This window comes from Gekko japonicus, unplaced genomic scaffold, assembly GCF_001447785.1.
Source record: "Gekko japonicus isolate JY-2015 unplaced genomic scaffold, Gekko_japonicus_V1.1 scaffold2987, whole genome shotgun sequence".
In the NCBI taxonomy this organism is placed as follows: domain Eukaryota; kingdom Metazoa; phylum Chordata; class Lepidosauria; order Squamata; family Gekkonidae; genus Gekko; species Gekko japonicus.
In genome coordinates this window covers 140,419-160,495 of record NW_015164750.1, presented here as the reverse complement: position 1 = coordinate 160,495, position 20,077 = coordinate 140,419, and the positions used below count along the sequence as shown (strand labels likewise).

At 43.8% G+C, this 20,077-nt stretch overlaps 1 protein-coding gene across 1 annotated transcript in view; it reads right to left on the bottom strand.

The window, feature by feature from the left end:
• Positions 1 to 20,077, bottom strand: part of FRMD4B (FERM domain containing 4B) — a 182,788-nt gene that overhangs the window by 23,842 nt on the left and 138,869 nt on the right. Inside the window, exons 12-16 of the mRNA XM_015409653.1 lie at positions 6,657 to 6,733; positions 4,341 to 4,479; positions 3,542 to 3,683; positions 1,563 to 1,696; positions 1,228 to 1,347 (exon numbers count right to left, since the gene is read on the bottom strand). Coding sequence (XP_015265139.1) covers positions 1,228 to 1,347; positions 1,563 to 1,696; positions 3,542 to 3,683; positions 4,341 to 4,479; positions 6,657 to 6,733 — 612 coding nt within the window. The remainder of the gene's footprint in view (positions 1 to 1,227; positions 1,348 to 1,562; positions 1,697 to 3,541; positions 3,684 to 4,340; positions 4,480 to 6,656; positions 6,734 to 20,077) is intronic.

Below are 20,077 nucleotides of genomic sequence, written 5' to 3'. Positions count from 1 at the left end.
CCATCCTTAAAGGCCAACACTTTCTTACTCAGGTACCAAAGCTAAACATTGCCCTCTCTCCACAGCCACCGATACATTTGTCATGCCACACTGAGAACAAGCTGCTGCCAAGCTCTTCTGCACTGAAGCCAGTGTGTCAGCTTCCATAGAACAGTGCCCATAATGCCAGAAGATTTATTAGTCACTGTTTGTAAACAATTATGAGGACGGCAGATGAAAGAAGGCAAAGAGTGTGTGTTTGTGTATATATCAAGGTAATGCCTTGTTATGAACCGGGCAATTTTGCTTCAAAAGTGTTTATAGGAGCACATACAAAGGGACCTTTGTGTATGCTCACCTCACTCTGGGTGGAGGGAGCCTGTTGGCAGAGAGATGCTAAAAGCCCGTAAGGAAAGTCAAGGCAGCCTTTGGGACAATGTCTCAACTTACTTTTGGAGCACAGAAGCAGACACTGATAAAAGGCAAAGATGTCATGTGAGAACCAGAATACCGGCACTCTCTCTCTCTTCCCTGCTTTGTTTATTTGTGCTGGTGTACATGCATATTGCATTAATGCCTATGCTATATCACCACAGCCACAATGTTCATTTCCTGTTTTCTCTTTCTATTAGCTTTTGAGTAGGCAACACAGTACTATTCAGCAGCCAAAGAACTCTATGAGAAAGGGAGGGAATCAGCAAGACTGGAAATGTAATGCAGGACAGCTTCAAAAAAGAGGGGTTCCAATCTGAGCCTGTGAAGTAGAATGTATCCCACCTGATGGGTCAGAATCCCCGGTGGCATGAACACTAATTTGTCCAGTCCCACATCCCAGCAGAAGAAAACCAAGAGCAGTTTCTCAATCATGAGACTAGAACAGAATTCTAGTAAGGGCACCTCTTTGCATTACAGGGTTTTATTGAAACCAACGGCTGACATCCCCAGCAGCTTAAATAAAGTGAAATCAGAATCAGAACTGAGACTAGATAGCTTCTAAAGACATTACATAAATCGTGAATCCAGCACGCAAGTAATTAATTTTGTTTAATCTTGGCTTCAGAACATGCCTACACACATTTACTACAATCTTCCTATTTGCAATCTCCTCTCACTGACCTGACTCAACCAAAAGGCAAACTATAAATATCAAAGCCGGCAGGAGCCAGCCAGCGCACTGAAAAGATGTTCCACAAGCCCTTTTCGCTGCCCTGTTTTGACTAATGAAAACTCCAAATGGGCTGCATTTACCTCTTCGCTGGGAAGCAGGCTGCTATCCAGTTTGAAGGATGTGCTGACACGCCTTCTGACCTGGGGAGGTTTCTCTCCTGTGTTCAATGGGTATTCCCTTGGAATTTTCCCAGTGAGCTCCTGTGGAGGGGGGGGGGGGGGGGAGCAGATTTGTGGTGGGGGGGGGGGGGGGGGGGGGGGGGGGGGGGGAGAGAGAGAGAGAGAGAGAGAGAGAGAGAGAGAGAGAGAGAGAGAGAGAGAGAGAGAGAATCATCTTTAGAATCATTAGAATGAGTAAGTTCTACTATCCTCCCACCATCACCTCACCCTCATTGTAAGCAAGGAACAGGCCTCACCGCCTCCCGCAGGCATATCTTCTTCAGCTCTTCGACTTTCTGCAGCAGCTTCTCTTGTAAAAGCTGTTCTTTCTTTTTCAGCTCCATGATCTTCTCTTTTTTCTGCTCCTCGCTGACCTCTGAATCTTGAGACCCTGGAGGATCAAATGAATCGGAATGCCAATTTTCCATCCACTTCTTTCCTTGGCCTTAAGCAGTGGGTGTTACCTTTCAACTTTTCTTAGAGCAAGCTGGGCTTTTCAGAATGGGTTGTCAATATTCTATCTCTGCACTGCAATAGAATTCACCGGCTACCTTCAACTTTCGGCTGAGGTTTGCACACATACTCACACACACATACACACACTCACACACAGATTCTACAGCATCTGGTCTTAGCGTAACAAGAAAGCATTAACTGATCCAAATTTAGGAAGCAGACAAATGCAGGAAACCCATTTTTCACACACACACACCCCTTTTAAAAAAACTTTTCAATTATATTAGGGTCATTTTGCAAGCACCTCGCCCATATTCATTGCAGATCAAAAACTACAGGGTGGGTTACAGGCATTGTTAAACACATAGTTTGCTAGACAGGCTGAAAGGCTTTGTGTGTGTGTGTGTGGGGTGGTGGTGGTGGAAGAATGTACTTGTGTGTAGCTGAAGATATGTTATGCCCCATACCCACCCAGTTACTTATTTCACAGAAAAACTCATGACCCAAACTGCATTTGACTGAATGCAGCAGGGTTGAAGGTGAAGAGCATGAACAAAACAATCTATGATCCAGAGTGTTAGACCGGCTGGGTGGGCAAAAGGAAAGTGCTGAATAGAACTGGATGTCCTAAGATTGCCTTGGCTAAAAGTTCCTTGCAGGAGTACAGCCGCTTATCTGTACCAGACTGGAGAGACAGTGAGAGACAGCAAGCAAAAAAAAAAATGAAAAATATATTGTTCCATGATACTTAGGCAAGAAAAACATTCTATCTGCCAAGAGATTTGGATCATATACAGCTTCTTTCATTTCTCCCTACCAGGAGAAAAGGGAACAGAGAGGTGGAACATGACAGGCTTTACGACCCTGGAGGGACAACAGTCCATAAGAAAGCTGTTTAACTGGAGATGCATTAGCTGGCCATAAGGGATGGAGGATATTAAAAGGCTGAGAGAAGCCAAATAAAACAGAAGCCCAGTTGCACCTTAAAGACAAACAGCTTTTGTTCCACCATGTGCTTCCATGAGTCAGCGCTGCCTTCTTCAAATGCATGAAGAAGCCGGCCAAAGCAGCACAGTTTGGGGGAGAACCCATTTTGCCTGCCCTTGTTCTGAGTAGAAAGGAGGTTCTAAAGCAGCAGTTGAAGTTGCTCTAGACTGGAATCTGATCAGAGCTGCTTAAGAACCTGAGGACAGGAAATCCTAAGAGAGTGAATGGAAGGCAGTGAGAGAGGGAGGTGGAGAGAGAGACCACCAGCACTATGTATGTTGGACCAGGGATGAGTTTCTGATTTAAAAAAAGGAAGACGCTGCATTCTCCAGGCGTCCTTGTTACCTTCTACCCACCACAAGAGCACTGGAGGAAGGAGCAAATGAGATGAAGGCATAATCCAGATCTCATGATGGTAGGATTTTGGGGGCCAAGTAAAATATGAACAACCCTTTCTTGCAAAGACAATGGTGTCCCCATGACACTCTGGAAGGAAGCTCTGTCCCTGAACTTTGGCACATTTGTAATTTGAAACACCTGTGGCAAGAATCAGCAACGACATGACTTACGGGGACCTATTTTCCTTAGCGTTATTGCAACCTAGATGCCACATCCTTGTGCATATCTTGTGCACCCCCTGTAGTTCAAGAAGTAACGAGTCTCCCCAGCTGTTCCATGAAACAGTTTCTCTGGTGTAAAGAAACGAAGGCCCCCCCCCCGTTTACTGTGTACATGCAACAAGCAACCAAGTTTCATAACACAGTTATAAAGATTCAGAAACAAGATAAATTACCTGAAGAGATTAAGCTGCCGTTGCTAGCCATAATAAACTGATTCTTCACTTCCAAAGCTGCTAGTTTCGAAACCTTTGGTGTTCCCATCTCCGTCAAGTCCATGGCAATATCGTCCAAGCTTCTGGCTGAGGGAATTTTTGCCTGAAGCAATTTAAACATGCACACAGTACTACTCAACAATTCTGCACCAGGAGACTTCTTAGAAGTCTCCAAACAAAGGGTCATGGAAGATGACATTTCACAATAAAACAAGAGCCACATACAACGAGACCACCCGTATGTTATTTCACTGCCTAACTTATCTCCTTGATCATTAAAACCACTTGATTACCTATTAGGGAGCAAGAGGGAAAGAAGGCCAAAAAGATACAACTGAGGTGTGCATGTGGCAAATTTCTTGTGGGGCTCATAACTGAAGGTCACACAAAATGGATCCATTAGCCGCATTATTGCTTGAAGATCAAATAACAATAGCAAAGCCAATCAGTATATAATCTAAGCTTGCCCACTCTCTTGTGAACAGCAAAAATGGCTTCAAGTGACCAGATAGGGAAGATTTTGCACAGTCGAAAAGAACCACCACCTCCTTTTTTTGAAGTTGTTCATATGCAAAAACGGTTAGCAAAGGTATGTTTGTGCCGGCAAGGTAGTAAACATTTTGTGGGTGTCTGGAATGACTTGCAAAGCTGATAGAATCTTAAGGAAGCACCTACCAACTAGAACAAATATGCACTTTCAGTAACTGGGATAAAACTCTTTTTTTTTTTTTGCAGACAGTCCCATGCTTGATCGACTTACTTTGCTTTGTTTTCTGTCCAGGTAAAATTGATGTTGACTAATTGCCATAACCCAGATGGATTTGATCAGAGAAGTGTTCGCATACCACGTCTGCACCACAAGACCGCTCTGTCCAAAAGTTCTTCTTGATACTGAAATTCTAAAGAATAAATAACCCCCAAAGGCACATGAAGGGCTTTCTTTGTCACTGTGTCTTTTTCAATCAGATAAAAAAAACCAAGCAAACATAACACCATATACTGTAGTGACTTAACATGCCCCACCCCTATTCCCAGTGACTGGCAATCCTCTCAGAGACCAAACTAAATTTCTCTGGGCCTGGTTCATAATCATCACACACTTGGGATCTAATCCTGTTCTGTTATAGCTGACCTAGGTAGGGTTGCCAGGTTCCCCCAGGCCCCTGGTGGGGGATGAGGGGGGGGAACACCTAGAGATTTGGGGATGGTGCCTGGGGAGTACAGGGACCTCAGCGGGGTACAATGCCATAGAACCCACCCTCCAAAGCATTAATTTTTTCAAGGTGAACTGATCTCTGTAGTCTGGAGATGAGCTGTAATTCCAGGGGATCCCCAGGTCCTACCCGGAGGCTGACTTCCCTAATTTATTGTTGAGATGCTAAACTGATCTTTGGGTTACATAAGAACATAAGAGATGCCAATGTTAGATTAGGCCAAAGGCCCATCCATTCCAACACTCTGTATCACACAGTGGCCAGAAATACCAGTGCCATCAGGAGGTCCACCAGTGGGGCCAGGACATTAGAAGCCCTCCCACTGTTTCCCCCCCCCCCCAAGCACCAAGAAGACAGAGCATCACTTGCCCCAGAGCCCCTAGCTATACCTTGTGGCTAATAGCCACTGATGGACCTCTGCTCCATATGCTTATCTAATTCCCTTTTGAAGCCGACCATGCTTGTAGCTGCCATCACTTCCTGTGGCAGTGAATCCCATGTGTTAATCACTCTTTGGGTGAAGAAGTACTTCCTTTGATCCGTTCTAACCCGACTGCTCAGCAATTTCATGGAGTGCCCACGAGTTCTTGTATTGTGAGAAAGGGAGAAAAGTACCTCTTTCTCTACCTGCTCTTTCCCATGCATAATCTTAGTTCAGATTGCCTACATGGCTGAATGCTTCCTCAAGGGGAAAAAATATCCTATACCTGCCAAACTAGCATGTCAGGGAAAAACGAGGCTAGAAACTTTCCCTCCCAGCATGCCAGGGTTCTATGTGGAGGGAGGGTGGGGTTTTTTTGTATGAAAGAGCATTCAGTCATGTGAGAATTCATCTGAAACAGTATGAAGTGGCAGTGCACAGATGTACAATCTTGGTGAGAATTAATCCACTGTTACACCCAGACTTTTAACATTAAAAGTTCTGAGTCAGGTGTGCAGACTTGTATGATATACTGTGTTAAACTAAAGGAAGTTGCTATCACTACCAAACAGTGAGTGAAATACTGCATCTGGGGGTATTGAGGAAGAAGAGACCAGTCCAATTCACACTGCTGTTTCTAAGTCAGAATGTGAGCCACCGCAAAGAAACCTTTCCGTACAGTATCAACAGAAGGAATCACTCCAGTTGTGAGAGAAGCTACTGAGAATCTATTCAGTCTTTATCTTGCCTTTCCTCCAAGAAGCTCAGAGAGCAAAGAAGTCCTCAATTTTATCCTCATAACATCTTGTCCTCAATTTCATCCTCACAACATCCCTGTGAGGTAAGTTATTCTGACCATCCGAAGGTCAACCAATGAACTTCATGGCTGAGTGGGCATTTAAACAGAGTCTACCCAGTTCTAATCTTTTAAAGGATTAGAATTAGAAAAATGCTTTAAAAAACCCACTCTGGATTGATTTGACAGAGTTCAATCAACATTAGGAAAGGGTGGTCAGTTAGACATATTGAGCCCAATCTATTTGGGTACAAGCTCTAGTACATACTGAACTGTCTCCAATTCATTTTTACGGAATATTAGCAGGAGGGCACTCCCGATTCTCATAACATTTTCTCAGGCAGCTTTTCCACAACATCTGTCAAAGGTAATCTTATTTATTTTTTAAATAAGCCTAGTCTAAACAGCTCCCCTTGGTGAGGCAATTGAAAAAAACACTGTAAAAACATTTTACAGAACAAGATACAATCCCAATACAATCCTTTAGTATTATTGTGGACATAAATAATGGATGGGGCTGTGTTTCCAGCCCAGCACTCGGTGCTGCAAACTAGTAACGTATCATGTTCAATTAAATAAATTTGGCCTGTGCTGGACTAGCTGTGACTTGGATACACAAGTTTGGACAGAGCAGCGACTGCTCACCTTCGAGAGTCATGAACCTCCACGGCAAATTTCTTCTCACGGAAGTAGAGATTCTCTAGCTGTTTCCATTGAAATAACTGGAAGATGCAGAAAACAAAACAGAAAGGCAATTTATCTAAGGGCCAGCCCTTTCTCCCCCTATCCTGCTACATAATTAATAATTCTTTTCTGAGCTCTGAGCGGAGAGAAGCTCATGTGAGGTCGGAAGATTAATTGTGCAGAAAGTCTAAGGTCGTAATTACTTGTGAGATGAAAAGGCCCACATGGTGAACATACACTGGTTGTTATAAACAGTACACTGCAAACTGTGCAGTGCATATGCACATTTGCCCACAGGTGGCTGAATCGCCTCCCTCTCCTTTTTCTCCCAATCCTCCCCCAACCAAGAATCCATATTGTATCCATGCCCTGCAAACCTGGTTATTTTAGGGAAAACAGTGACATTTTGATCCAAAACAAACATAAACAGCAACACAAAGATCTCTTCTTTCCTGTAACCTTTACTTTCCAATAAGCTGTGGGTCAACCACATGTGTTTGGTGACAATGTCTCCTTCAAAAAAGGTCAATAAGAACGGACTAGGGGAGAGTTTACTGTTCAGTAAGCCAAAACACTAGGAGATACACGTATCCAATAACACCATCATAAGAACATAAGGACATAAGAGAAGCCAATGTTGGATTAGGCCAAAGGCCCATCCAGTCCAACACTCTGTCACACAGTGGCCAAAAATACCAGGTGCCATCAGGAGGTCCAGCAGTGGGGCCAGGACATTAGAAGCCCTCCCACTGTTGACACTTGTGGCTAATAGCCACTGATGGACCTCTGCCCTGAAGAGACTCATTTTTACAAACTAATTTCATGGACACAGTATAAGAAAGGTGGTGATGCAGTTGCTTGTCCCCCCTCCTCCACCAGCCACCAAGGATGCTGTCTCAATCAGGTCTCTGGAGGAGTGACATATAAATTTATGATAAATGGCACAAAGATATTGGTGCTGCAGGCAACTTATACTGACTGCAAGCTAGTGTACAGTTACAGATACTGTATATGTATGATTGTTGTGGTCAGTGGGTTTGTATTCACTGCTCTTGTTTGCTTTTTTTTGCTTCTATCCTGGTATACTACTGCCAAGAACCACTAAACATTTCAGTGGCAGGTATATTCTTCAGGCTATTGGACCATTTAATGTATTTCCGATTACCCCCGCCCATATCTCTGATAATTAACTTCTACATCTGTCAAGTTCTTTCATGATCCCACCACTTGCAGTGACAAAATTGTAATTATTTCCTGACACATGATGCCAGCTTGGCCAGAACTTGTCCAACTACACAAGCCTTCCTGTGTTGCTTGCGGCACCAAGTTTGGGACTTATGAAGTTATTTTAATACTCGGTTTAAGATATCAGCCAGGCAATCAGTGACACAGCACAGAAGGTAATTTATCTAGAGTCAAAAACAGAGATTAAAGAACACCCCTCCCATCACACACGAACACACAGTGGAACGACACAAGAGCCACAAAAGGTTACCTGTCTTTAAAAAGACTCTGTAAAAATTCCCTTTCATGCAAGTACAGAATAACTGTTTTTTAGTGCATGCATTTTGCCTCCGTTACTGTGAATAAACATTTCTTTGCAGAAACTGCATATCACTGGGTTAGATCCAGCCATCTTTTGCCCAGCTTCAGCTGATGCATCAGCTGCATCCATTCCTGGGTCAGTCAGATCTAGCCACAATGATCCATATCTTAGTTACATCTAGGCTGGACTACTGCAATGCACTCAACTGGGGCAACCCTTGAAGATTGTTCAGAAGTTGCACCTACAGCAGAATGCTGTGGCTAAGCTGGGCGTTAGCACCAACTAACAGGAGTCTGTGACCTTGATACTACAGCAATTACATTGGCTTCCGATCTGCTCCCAAGCCCAATTCAAGGTGTTCACTTTGTCCTTTCAAGCCTGAGATGGCTTAGGCTTGGGGTATCTGAGGGACTGTCTTCTCTCATATGTTTCTGCCCAGAATTAAGATCACAGGGAGAGGCCCTCCTGACTGTCCCATCAATCAAAGAAGCTTGTTTTGGTGGGTACATGAGATAGGGCCTTTTCTGAGGCAGCCCCATGAGTATGGAACAACCTCCCCAGGGAGGTGTGCCCGGCCCTCTCACTTTCAGTCTTTAGGAGGCAGCTGAAGATGGTCTTATTTAGCATTTAGAATGGCATTTGATAAAAGCAGTCCTAAATTGTAATTTTGGTTTTATGTTTTTTATGTAATCTATTTTTTGTATTTTATGAATAGGGTAAGCTGCCTTGAGCTCTGTAAGGAAGAAAGGTGGCAAATAAATAATGTAAATATATAAATATTAATTTTTTTTTTGCTCGATCTCAGCCAATTCCAACCCATATGAAAACCCCCATTCCTCATAGATCATTCCAGGTGGGTCATCTGATCCCCAAGCATAGCCTTTTTGGTGGCCCAAGGAGACTCCCTCCTCCCTTTTGCACAGAAAACCTGGACGGATCCAACCCAATATGATTAAAATAGATGGCTGGGCTTTTGCAAACCTCATCCTCAATGAAGCGGCGATGAACCCCAGGTTCAAAGCTCTCATACACAATTTTTCATTTCTTGCTGGGAATTTTAAATTCAATATTTTATGCATGACTAAAACAAAACAATTTCTCTGGTAACATTTCAGTCTAAGAGGTGCGGTGAAAAGGAAACTGACGTGGGACAGCTTAATGTCTGGGCTGGGTCCAATAGCATGGAAGGGCAGAGCTAGTAGCCAAAAGAATGCAGAGCTACTGCATACAGTCCGTGCCCCACATTTAGTCAACACACTGGCCTTGTGGCAAATGTCAGTGCAAAATGGGAACTAGTAAGCCAAGTGACTCATGGATTAGAGGACCATGAGAAAGATGTGGCAGTTAGTAACAAAATGCTGAATCACCTGAAACCTAAGCATAGTTACTTGAAAGCAAGCCCCACTGAACTCAGGCTTCTTTCCAAGTACAAAAACCCCATAGGAGTGGTCTTCATAGTGTTTACAGGGTTGCCAACCTCCAGGTGGGGCCTGGAGACCTTCCAGAATTATAACTGATCTCCAGACTGCAGAAATCAGTTCCCTCAGAGAAAAATGGCTCCTTTGGCAGGTGGTCTCTATGGTGTTATGTCCCACTGAGATCCCTCCCCTCCCCAAACCCCACACTCCCCAGGTTCCACCACCAAACCTCCAGGAATTTCCCAACCTGGAGTTGGCAACCCTACTTTCTTAAGATGAAGGCAGATAGAAATTTCAATATGTGGTAGACACAGCAGAAGAGGTTTGAGCTCTTATTTGCTGCATTATGAGTTTTCAGGACAGAGACTGCATGTTCAAACCAGTTTCACCACAGTTTAGAACTGAAGTCTGTACTTGTGTCATATGTGTACAGTGGACATGTATTCAAAGAGAGCAGGGCTCCAGCCTCCAGAAAACAAAACTTACTGAAAAGCCTATGCGTGCAGGGGAGGGTCTGTGGATGTACAGCATATGCAGTTGCAGGTTAAATCACTGGTATCTTTAGCTGGATGCTTATTCCAGAAAGTTATGCTAAACACATATAGGGTGCAGGGCGGGATAAAAGCCGAATAAAAAAAAAAAAAAAATTAAAAATTTGTTCCCCAGTGATTTCCCCACAGAAGCTTGCAGAGCCCTCTCTCCAAGAACAGGTCTATCCACTTTTAGTCAGAAACATGTATGTTTAAAAAAAAATGTTTAATTTTGGAAGCTATGCTTGCTTATTAAGAACAACTCCCTTACTTAAGTAATATCTTCCTTAAGTTACCCCTTTCCCCCTTAAGCCCCCTGCCACGATAATCATAGCAATTAAAGGGGGGAATTTCAAGATAATCCTTATTGTGCAGAGGCAGGAGAGTAGAACCTGGATCATTATCACTGTTGCTGACATCAAACACTGCTAATTCTTTTAAAAACCTCTCATTGCTTAATGGAAGTTTTCATGCTATACATTTTAAAAAGTCTATTTCTGGGGGAAAAAATCTTAGGGGAAGCACATCAATGCCACAAGTGGGACACTGTTCCAATGGCAGTACACTGCTATGGTTGCTCCCCCTGGACTTGCATTTGCTGTATACACAATAATGTACATACAGTTCTTGTACGCCTGGCTTTCTTTACATAGTCCCTTCACACCACAACAATGTGGTCTACCATATAGCCATATTAAAGTTGGAGAAGACCCCATGAAATGACTTTTCTTCTCAATTATCACGTGGTCTTGCGAGCGTCCTCTATATGGTGAGTGTTTTAGGAATTTTCCAGTATCACTATATCCATTAGTAAAGTGATCCTTACAATGGAGCATTACACAGACAAAATGGTGGTAGTGGAAAGTCGCAGCTGACTTACGGTGACCCAGTAGGGTTTTCATAGCAAGAGATGTTCAGAGGTGGTTTGCCATTGCCTGCCTCTGCATTGTGACCCTGGGCTTCCTTGGTGATTTCCCATCCAAATACTAACCAGGGCTGATCCTGCTTCGCTTCCAAGGTCTGATGAGATCGGGCTAGCCTGGGCTATTCAGGTCAGGCCCCACAGACAAAATATGGGGTTCTATATACTCAAAAAGACTCAACTATGACTTTGTACATTAGCCAAAAGAAAAAGGGAAAACAAAAACTGGCCTGATAAGGACTGAATATGCTCCAGGAGGTAAGGAATGTTAAAGGTGGGGAAAGAAATCAGATTTCTCAAGCCCGTGAGAGCGTATTTCATACTTGCAAGGGAGGTCTTGGAAAAGGACTTCCAAACTGTTTACCCCTTGAACAATTCTTTACAGGCTGTCAGCTTGTATGAAAAGTAATGGTGTTGCAATACAAACAAGGGACATTCACAAGACTGTTTCCCCGTGAACATTTTCAGGGGGAAATAAGCTTGTGGTGTCTTCTACATGTACTCACGGGAACCCCTAACCCTAACTCCTATTGCCTACTAATTCTGTGAAAATAGTGTTGCTAAAGTGACCTTTGTGTGGGATTGGTGCCCAGCACTGGCAGACACAGTTGTGCAGAAAGCAGCTCTGCAGGCTAGTTTTTCATGGGAACAGGAAGTAAAGTGGAAGCAGAAGCACAGAGGATGAGGTTAAAGTGCAAATTATAGGGAGAGCTAGTACAGGCAAGAGAGGGGAATGAGTCAGGAGTGGAGAGAGAGAAGCAAGGGGAGGAAACATGAATGAGCAGAGCAACAGACAGGTGCCCTCCAAATATGCTCATATATGTTCATTAACAAACAATGATCTGCCACAGTTTTATCCTGCCTTCCTCCATGGAGCACAAGGCAGTGTACGCAGTTCTCTTCTCCTTCTGCTCTGGTCTCACAACAACCCTGTGTGTGAGAAAGTGATCACCCAGTGAGCTTCTTGGAGGGGCAGGGGAAGTATAAATTTGGGTCCCCCAAGTCCTTGACCAGCAACGTAAAGCCTTCCCCATACTGAACTGGCTCCTCCTATGCTTGACAATCCAGGGAAGCCATGCCACAATAAACTGGTTAGTCCTTAAGGTTCCACGAGATGCTTAACTATTTCCTCTCTGGAAACCTGTACCATGTCAACGTGCCCATAGCTGTCCCCCCCCCTCCTTTGGGACTTGCTGAAAGAGATGATGCTCCTTATCAAGTACTTGTGCAAAAAAGCCAAGAGCTTTCCGTAGTTGCCTCTGAAGGCTAGGTATAAGAACATAAGAGAAGCCAATGTTTGGTCAGGCCAATGGCCCACCCAGTCCAACACTCTGTCACACAGTGGTCAAAAATACCAGGTACCATCAGGAGGTCCAGCAGTGGGGCCAGGACACTAGAAGCCCTCCCACTGTTGCCCCCCCAAACACCAAGAATGCAGAGCATCACTTGCCCCAGACTGAGAGTTCCTATCTATGCCTTGTGGCTAATAGCCACTGATGGACCTCTGCTCCATATGTTTATCTGATTCCCTCTTGAAGCCATCCATGCTTGTAGCCGCCGCCACCTCCTGTGGCAGTGAATTCCATGTGTTAATCACTCTTTGGGTGAAGAAGTACTTCCTTTTATCTATTCTAATCCAGTGCTCACGAGTTCTTGTATTGTGACGAAGGGAGAAAAGTACTTCTTTCTCTGCCTGCTCTATCCCATGCATAATCTTGTAAACCTTGATCATGTCACCCCTCAACCATAATTTCTCCAAGCTAAAGAGCCCCAAGCATTTTAACCTTTCTTCATAGGGAAAGTGTTCAAACCCTTTTATCATTCTAGTTGTCCTTTTCTGTACTTTTTCCAATGCTATAATATACTTTCCGAGGTGTGGTGACCAGAACTGTACACAGTATTCCAAAAGAGGTGGCACCACTGATTTATACAGGGGCATTATGATACTGGCTGATTTGTTTTCAGTTCCCTTCCTAATAATCCCCAGCATAGTGTTGGCCTTTTTTTATTGTAGTCACACACTGTCTTGACATTTTCAATGAGTTATCAACTACGACTCCAAGATCTCTCTCTTGGTCAGTCTCTGCCTGTTTGGACCCCATCAATGTGTATTTATAGTTAGGATTTTTGGCCCCAATGTGCATCACTTTGCACTTGGCCACATTGAACCCCATTTGCCATGTTGATGCCCACTCACCCATCCTCAACAGAACCCTTTGGAGTGCCTCACAGGGAAAATTAGTTATGAAACACTTTTGTTGCTGTGGCTGATGTAAGGGAGTAAGAAGATTCCTTCAGGTCTAATGTTACAGTAAGTAAAACACCGGATGGCTACAGCAAAAGGGAAATAAAACAGGAGTCCTATGGCACCTTAAAGGTGACCAAAATGTCTTACAGTATAAGCTTTCACTTCATCACTGGAGTATAAAAGGGAAAACAACCTCAATAACAGTTCTCAGAAAGCAAATGTTCTCCTGTTGAATTACAGTTCTTCTGTCACCTATCTCCTGTTCATGGTTAGGCACTGGAAGTAAATTCCACTGTGGCAACTTACTTTTAAGCAAGTATCATTTGGGTCACAGCCCTACAACTTGATTCCTGATGTTTGCTTGAGAGTACCCGGTAAGTGTGCATAAGGAACTCTTGGAAGTAAGCCAAGTCTTACTGTATCCACTCACCTCAACCTTATGCACACTTTATGCACAAGACCACAACAATATCCACACATACTTAAGCATAAGCACCATTAAAACACAGTGGAAATAATTTGTAGCTAAAGATTCTTTCCAAGAATTAAAGTGCTTATTGTATATAACAGTTTCCCAGAAGGTCTTGTTTAAAGTTCCAATTTTTCATATGAAATACTGGGATATAACATTTTTAACAAGCATATACCACTGCAGTTGCTAAACATAAACTCAGTGCTCAGCAACCACAGACTTGAAAGACATGAAGATTACACTTGTATTTTCAATGCACTTATCCCATGTCTTAAATAAAGCATAATCCTTCACATGTGTGCATGGGAGAGCAACAGAACTGCTCTTTTTACAAGCCTTTCATCTTCAGAAATCCTGCTAGATACAAACTGTGCCTTTAGCCAAAATGTACTTTACGATTGTTATTTGATTCTTCTGCACTAAAAAGTACTGCAAATTGTGATGAATAGGGCCGTAAAAATACCCTGTTTGTGGTTTGCTGGAATGTTTTAAAGACCCTTGTTGCTGAGAAATCCAGTTATCTTTCCATGGAAAGAAAATATAACAGCCTCAAAAGAGCCTGTAAATTTTAAAAAGAATTATCAGCAAGCTAATTGTTACAGACAAGAAATTTAACCAAGGGAGAAAACAGGGTGATCTGTCTCAAGGAAGTTTTTGAAGCCTTTTGACTTGTAAGATCAATCACTAGACAAAACTATCTGGTAGCTGATATTCTGATATATATATATATATTTTTAAATGTGTTATCCGGTATCAGAAGGGCTGGTTTCAACCGAATGATACCCATTTAGGCTCTGCCCCAATACAGACATCACGTTCTCTTTTTGCTTTACCTCTTGGGAGAGAAAAACCCCCAAAACAGAACTCAATACACAACATTTATGTTGCACGAACAGCTCATTTATGGTGGCAAGGCAAGCGAAAACCCGGATACAATGTCCTCAGTACTTACCTGTTCAGTACTGGGCTGGCTCTTTGTGGAAGTCACTTTGTAAATTCCGTTCGTTAATCCAAAGAGTGTCAAAAGTGTTGTTCTGTGTTGGTTTGGTTTTTCAAAAAGTATACATTGCAATCAGTTCCTTCTCTGGAGCCCTTTCCCCCGGGCACCAGGAGAACTTCCTAGCTTAACTCACTCGTCTGCCTGACTTTCAGACACTAAGGTGTAGCTCCAGTTTCTCAAGACAGCCTTCCCTCTGCTGACATGCTGCTGACATCACCACATTATCAGACAGGGCTGCCTCCCAGTTCCAGGCTCTCTCCTCCACAGCCCACAGATAAAGCACAACAGAAGGGGAAGAGGAGGGAAACCAAAGGGTGTCTCGCAGGAGGAGGGTTGTCCTTTTAGCCAGCTCTGCAGAGAAGGAAGGGATTTCAGCTGCAGCTCTGGACAAGACAGAGGGCAGACCATTTGCCTGGTAATAAGAGCTAAAGAAATACAATCATTCCACGCTGCTCTGTTAACGCTACCAGAAGCAACAGGTTCTACAGGAAGAGGTTGTTGCTTTCCAGCTCCACTTTCCTTAAAGCTTAGATATCAGGTTTATTTAACGAGAGAGAGAGAGAGAGAGAGAGAGAGAGAGAGAGAGAGAGAGAGAGAGAGAGAGAGAGAGAGAGAGTGGGAGAGAGAGAGAGAGAGAGAGAGTGTTCAAATGAGCCAGAGAGAGAGAGAGAAAGGAGGAGGAGGAGGAGGAGGTCTGAGTGAAACAAGATCTCGTGAAAGCATAAATGCCTTCTTTTTCTCACTGCTTTATCCCTCACTCTGACTAATAATGACTCCTGCCTTGCCTCCCCCTTCTTTATCACTTCCTTGGAATTTTTCATTCGCAATGCCATATGCTGCGGTGCTCCCTGCATACCTGAAGGCGGTGGGAAATCCAAAAACTACAGATAGTAAGAGACAACCTGTTCTACCAGGTCTGAGAAGCAGGTGGGGGATTTTGGCACATGAATGAGGCAGACTCATTTCACCTCAGTGATCCCTCACGGTTCACACAATTGCCTGCATAGTCTCCCTAGGCAGATTTGCCTGCATAGTCTCCCTAGGCAGATCTGAATACAGTGCTGAGAAGCACCCAAACAGGAACAATTTGTAAGATGGCAATAATTTTGTGGGAATACATGAAGGAAAGGCAGCTCCAGGGTGCTGGATGAGAGCAGGAAAATGAGAGCTTGTGTGAAGGAGCCAGGACACTTTCACCTACAAGGAAAGGCTGAAGCGTTTGGGTCTGTTTAGCTTAGAAAAATAAAAGGTGACTAAGGGAAAACATGATAAAAAGTTTATAAAATTATGCATAGTGGGAGAAAGTCATTTTTTTTTCTGTGCCTCTCATAATACTACAATTTGGGGGTACCCAATGAAATCGAGGGGCAGTAAACCGATGACAGACAAAAGTATTGCTTCACACAAACACAATCCCCCCCCCCCGAAACTGATTGCCATAAGACTTGCTGATGTCTGCTAGATGAGATGAATTTAAAGGTGAGACACGTGCATGGAGAATAGATCTAAATCAGTGGTCATTAGTAATGTCCAGAGCCTGGAAGGAGGGGAACAAATTGGAAATCCTACCCAATACCTCAATAAACCACCTTTTCTTGATTCAGAGGACCTTAGCAGGCCAATGTCCCTTCCTCACACTTTCTATTCTACTGACTCTCAGAGGCTCCTGGAGTATATTCAGTCCCCTCAAATGGTTTCTCTGCCCTTTTCTTTGGGCTAAATTTAGTAAAGTCATGTTTTCTGCACACTTGGGCCCCCCTCAAAGTAAGTAAACACCCCTACCATGTCTCTGGGTGGCCTGCTACTGCTGCTTCTAGCCATGAGCCAGTTTTGGCTAAAGGGAACTATGTCCTCTACAGAAAACATACTTTCTGAATGCTGCAGGAGAGGACTGCCTTCTTGCTTTGTTTGTGGGTTTCCTGGGGGGCACTTGGTGACCATTGTGTTAAACAGGATGTTGAGCACAACCATCTTTACTCTTGTCCAGTAGGGCTCTTCTTAAGTTTTTAATGTTTATTCTATTGCAGATACTGTCTATGACTTAAATGCTGCACTTATTTTCTCTATGTTTTGTTCTTTTTTAAGAGAACAGGTACAACTGCCTCTTACCCAATGAGCATAGCAAAAAAATAACATTTTAAACGTTTGGGAGGTGGCCAGGCGGTGTTCCATATTCTTGTGATCACATCACAAAAGTGAGCAATTTATTACACACAGAAACAGTCTGAGAATCTAATTTCTTCATGAACTAAAGCTATACGTATAGGTTTGAAAGGGGAAGTGGACATGTGTTCACGGGCTGAACTTCTTTGCTCCTTCCTCTGATTAGCAGAAATGGAATTTATGCAAGAATATGGAAATGACTTTAATTTTATAAAGCAGAGAGGTTAGACAATGCAGAGGCACATTCATGGCACAGAATGTTGTTTTTACATACTACTGCCTTGCAAACAAATAGTTCAACAGTGAAACATGGAATCCGAATCCCAACAAGCTCACTAAACATGAGGAACCTTCGGTCTCTCTCTCTCTCTCTCTCTCTCTCTCTCTCTCTCTCTCTCTCTCTCTCTCTCTCTCTCTCTCTCTCTCTCTCTCTCACACACACACACACACACACACACACACACACAGAGAGAGAGAGAGAGAGAGAGAGAGAGAGAGAGAGAGAGAGAGAGAGAGAGAGAGAGAGAGAGCGCCTGACTTTGTTGTTTGGAGGGTAACATGGAGGAGAGGAGAATGGTGTTATTCTTAAAAATAAAATGTTCCTGTTTCATGTCTTCTTCTAAAGTACCTCTGCATTTGCCTTACAGTTCCTTCAGGTTCTCTGGATAGGGACTGTGGCACTGAGTTCTGTTTAGGACCTGGTATAATGCAGGCCCTAAGTATTATCCAGGATCAGAACAGGATAATATCCACAACACTGGACAACCAACTCTCTTGTGGATGAAGCAGAGCTTTCTCAGGGGTGATGCCTCACTTATGGAACTTTCTCCCCGAGGCAAATCACCCACTTTCCCCAGCTGTAGACACTAAGTGAAGAAATACCTTTTCTCTCAGGCATCGTTCGCCCCCCCCCTTTGCCCCTCATTAGCCAGACTTTTAGCTCTGCTGCTTTAACACAAACAGTACAATCCTAAGCAGAGTTACATATTTCTAAGTCAACTGAGATCAATGAGGCTAAGAAGGCTGTAACTCTCCTTAGGGTGGCATGGCTAACTCTTGTCTAATTTCCCATCTTGGCTTTAAAGCCACCTTAACCAGTGGCCATCAATACCTTTTATGGAAAATTATGTCTTGCGTTGAAACAGTTCTCTTTGTCTGATCTGAACCTGGTTTCCATCAGTTTCACTGAGTGACCTCCCCAAGTTCTAATATTATGAAGCAGGGAGAAAAACCTCTCTCTGACCTCTTTCTCTAAACCATTTATAATGTTACAAACATCTTATTGCAAGAGGGCAATAGAGCCATAGGAACAAAATTCTCTTTCTCTGGGATTGTTCATACACTTTTTACTTATCAAGCAGTGCTAACAGAAAGCTTTTGGATCGATAGCTTTGGGAAGCCCAGATCTCCCATTAGAACAATGTGTGCCTGCCAGGAGAGATTCCTTTCTAGTTACACCGTCAGTTCAACAGGGGGTCTCTCCTCTCCTGGCTTCTCCTTTTCACCCTGGGCTCACTGTGCATAGCACAGCACTAAGAAGAAAGCCCGGAAAGCGGCTACAAGAAGCCTCAGACCTGCGTACAGCCCAGCAGGTTCACGTGGATGTGTTACGGACAACATCCTGTTGCTGCCTTTCTGCAGGATTTTAAAGGCTGCTATTTGAAAGCCAGCAAAATACTGAAGCACTTTATCTTGAAGCCATAATGCGGAGTGCGCACAGCTGAACACACACACATTTGCAGTGTACATAAGCAATGGCTTCAGCCTAGCCGCTTATCAGTGTGGGATCTATGTTAATCTTTTAGGTCCACAAGCACAGCAGGCAAAGTCAGAGCCTGTAAACGTAGGTGGAGGAATTTGGACCAGCAGACAGAGCAAGAGGTTGAAAGCCCAGTGCAGCCATGGACAAATTGCTGCTTTGCACGGTGGTTAATGAATGGGGAGGAGCTGCACCCATTCCCTCTAAAATTCATGCATTTGTCACAGTGGGTCTGACATTATTTGCGTGCATGTAATGTGCCAAACATCCCTAACTACGTTGACTTTTGCCTGATGCTGTATAACCACCTGGCAGCCCGATAGTACAGACTGGCTTCTGGAAGCAGCATTAAATAGCATCTTGTGCAGCTGCAAGTACAATGCCCAACTTGGAAGAAAACCCATCCAGCTCATTTCTGCTTCCGTTACTATCTATTTTGTACAGTTTTATCCCTCCTTCCCTCCAATGAGATCAGGGTGGCATGCATGGTTCTCTCTTTCCTCCTTCTCTTTATCCTCACAGTAGCACATCTGCAGTACTGATAAAACAGCCTGCAGTAGATCTATTGAAACTGAACGAACACATCTGTTTGCTACCAGCAAGGGCAGCCAGAAGAAAGGAAGCACCGCAAAGCCAACAGGGGGTCTTAGAGCCCGTCTAACCAGGTGATGAAATCATCCACTTGTAAAATGAGAACTTGGAGAACCTGATGAAACAGTTTACTGTTCTAATCCTAAATGAATGGACCTACAAGTGTGGAGCATGCACACATCTATTATGGAACAAATTATATAGGTTTATACCTTTGGATGTTTCTAGGTCCTATATCATACTTCTCACATAGAGCGGTGTGTGCAACCACAAAATGGCTGCCACAGGAAGTACAGCCCACCACAAAATGGCTGCTGCAGGAGGTGGAGCCAGAAACACAGAAGAAGCCCAAGGGCAGAGGAGAAGCAGGATAATTTATAAAACACACTGGGAAATAGGAGTAAGAGAGCAAATAAAACCAATACTGAGGAGGTAGCTGCTGCTGGAGCAACGTTGTTTTAATCTGCCAAGCCAATCAGATCTCCAGTGGCCAGTCAGAAGCCCTACTGGGCAAGTGCCCTACCCATTTTCTAAAAACACTTGGTGGGCACTAGAAGAGCCTCAGACGAATGTTGTGCTCAGTAGATCAAAATCTACTAGTGTTCCCCGGTCCAAGGGATGTCTGGCTGTCCTCGAACAGTGCCAGGGCGTTTTCTGCTCTGGCTCCAACCTAGTGGAACTCTCGGCCGAACAACAACCGTTCCCTGTGGGATCTAATGCAGTTCCTCAGGGC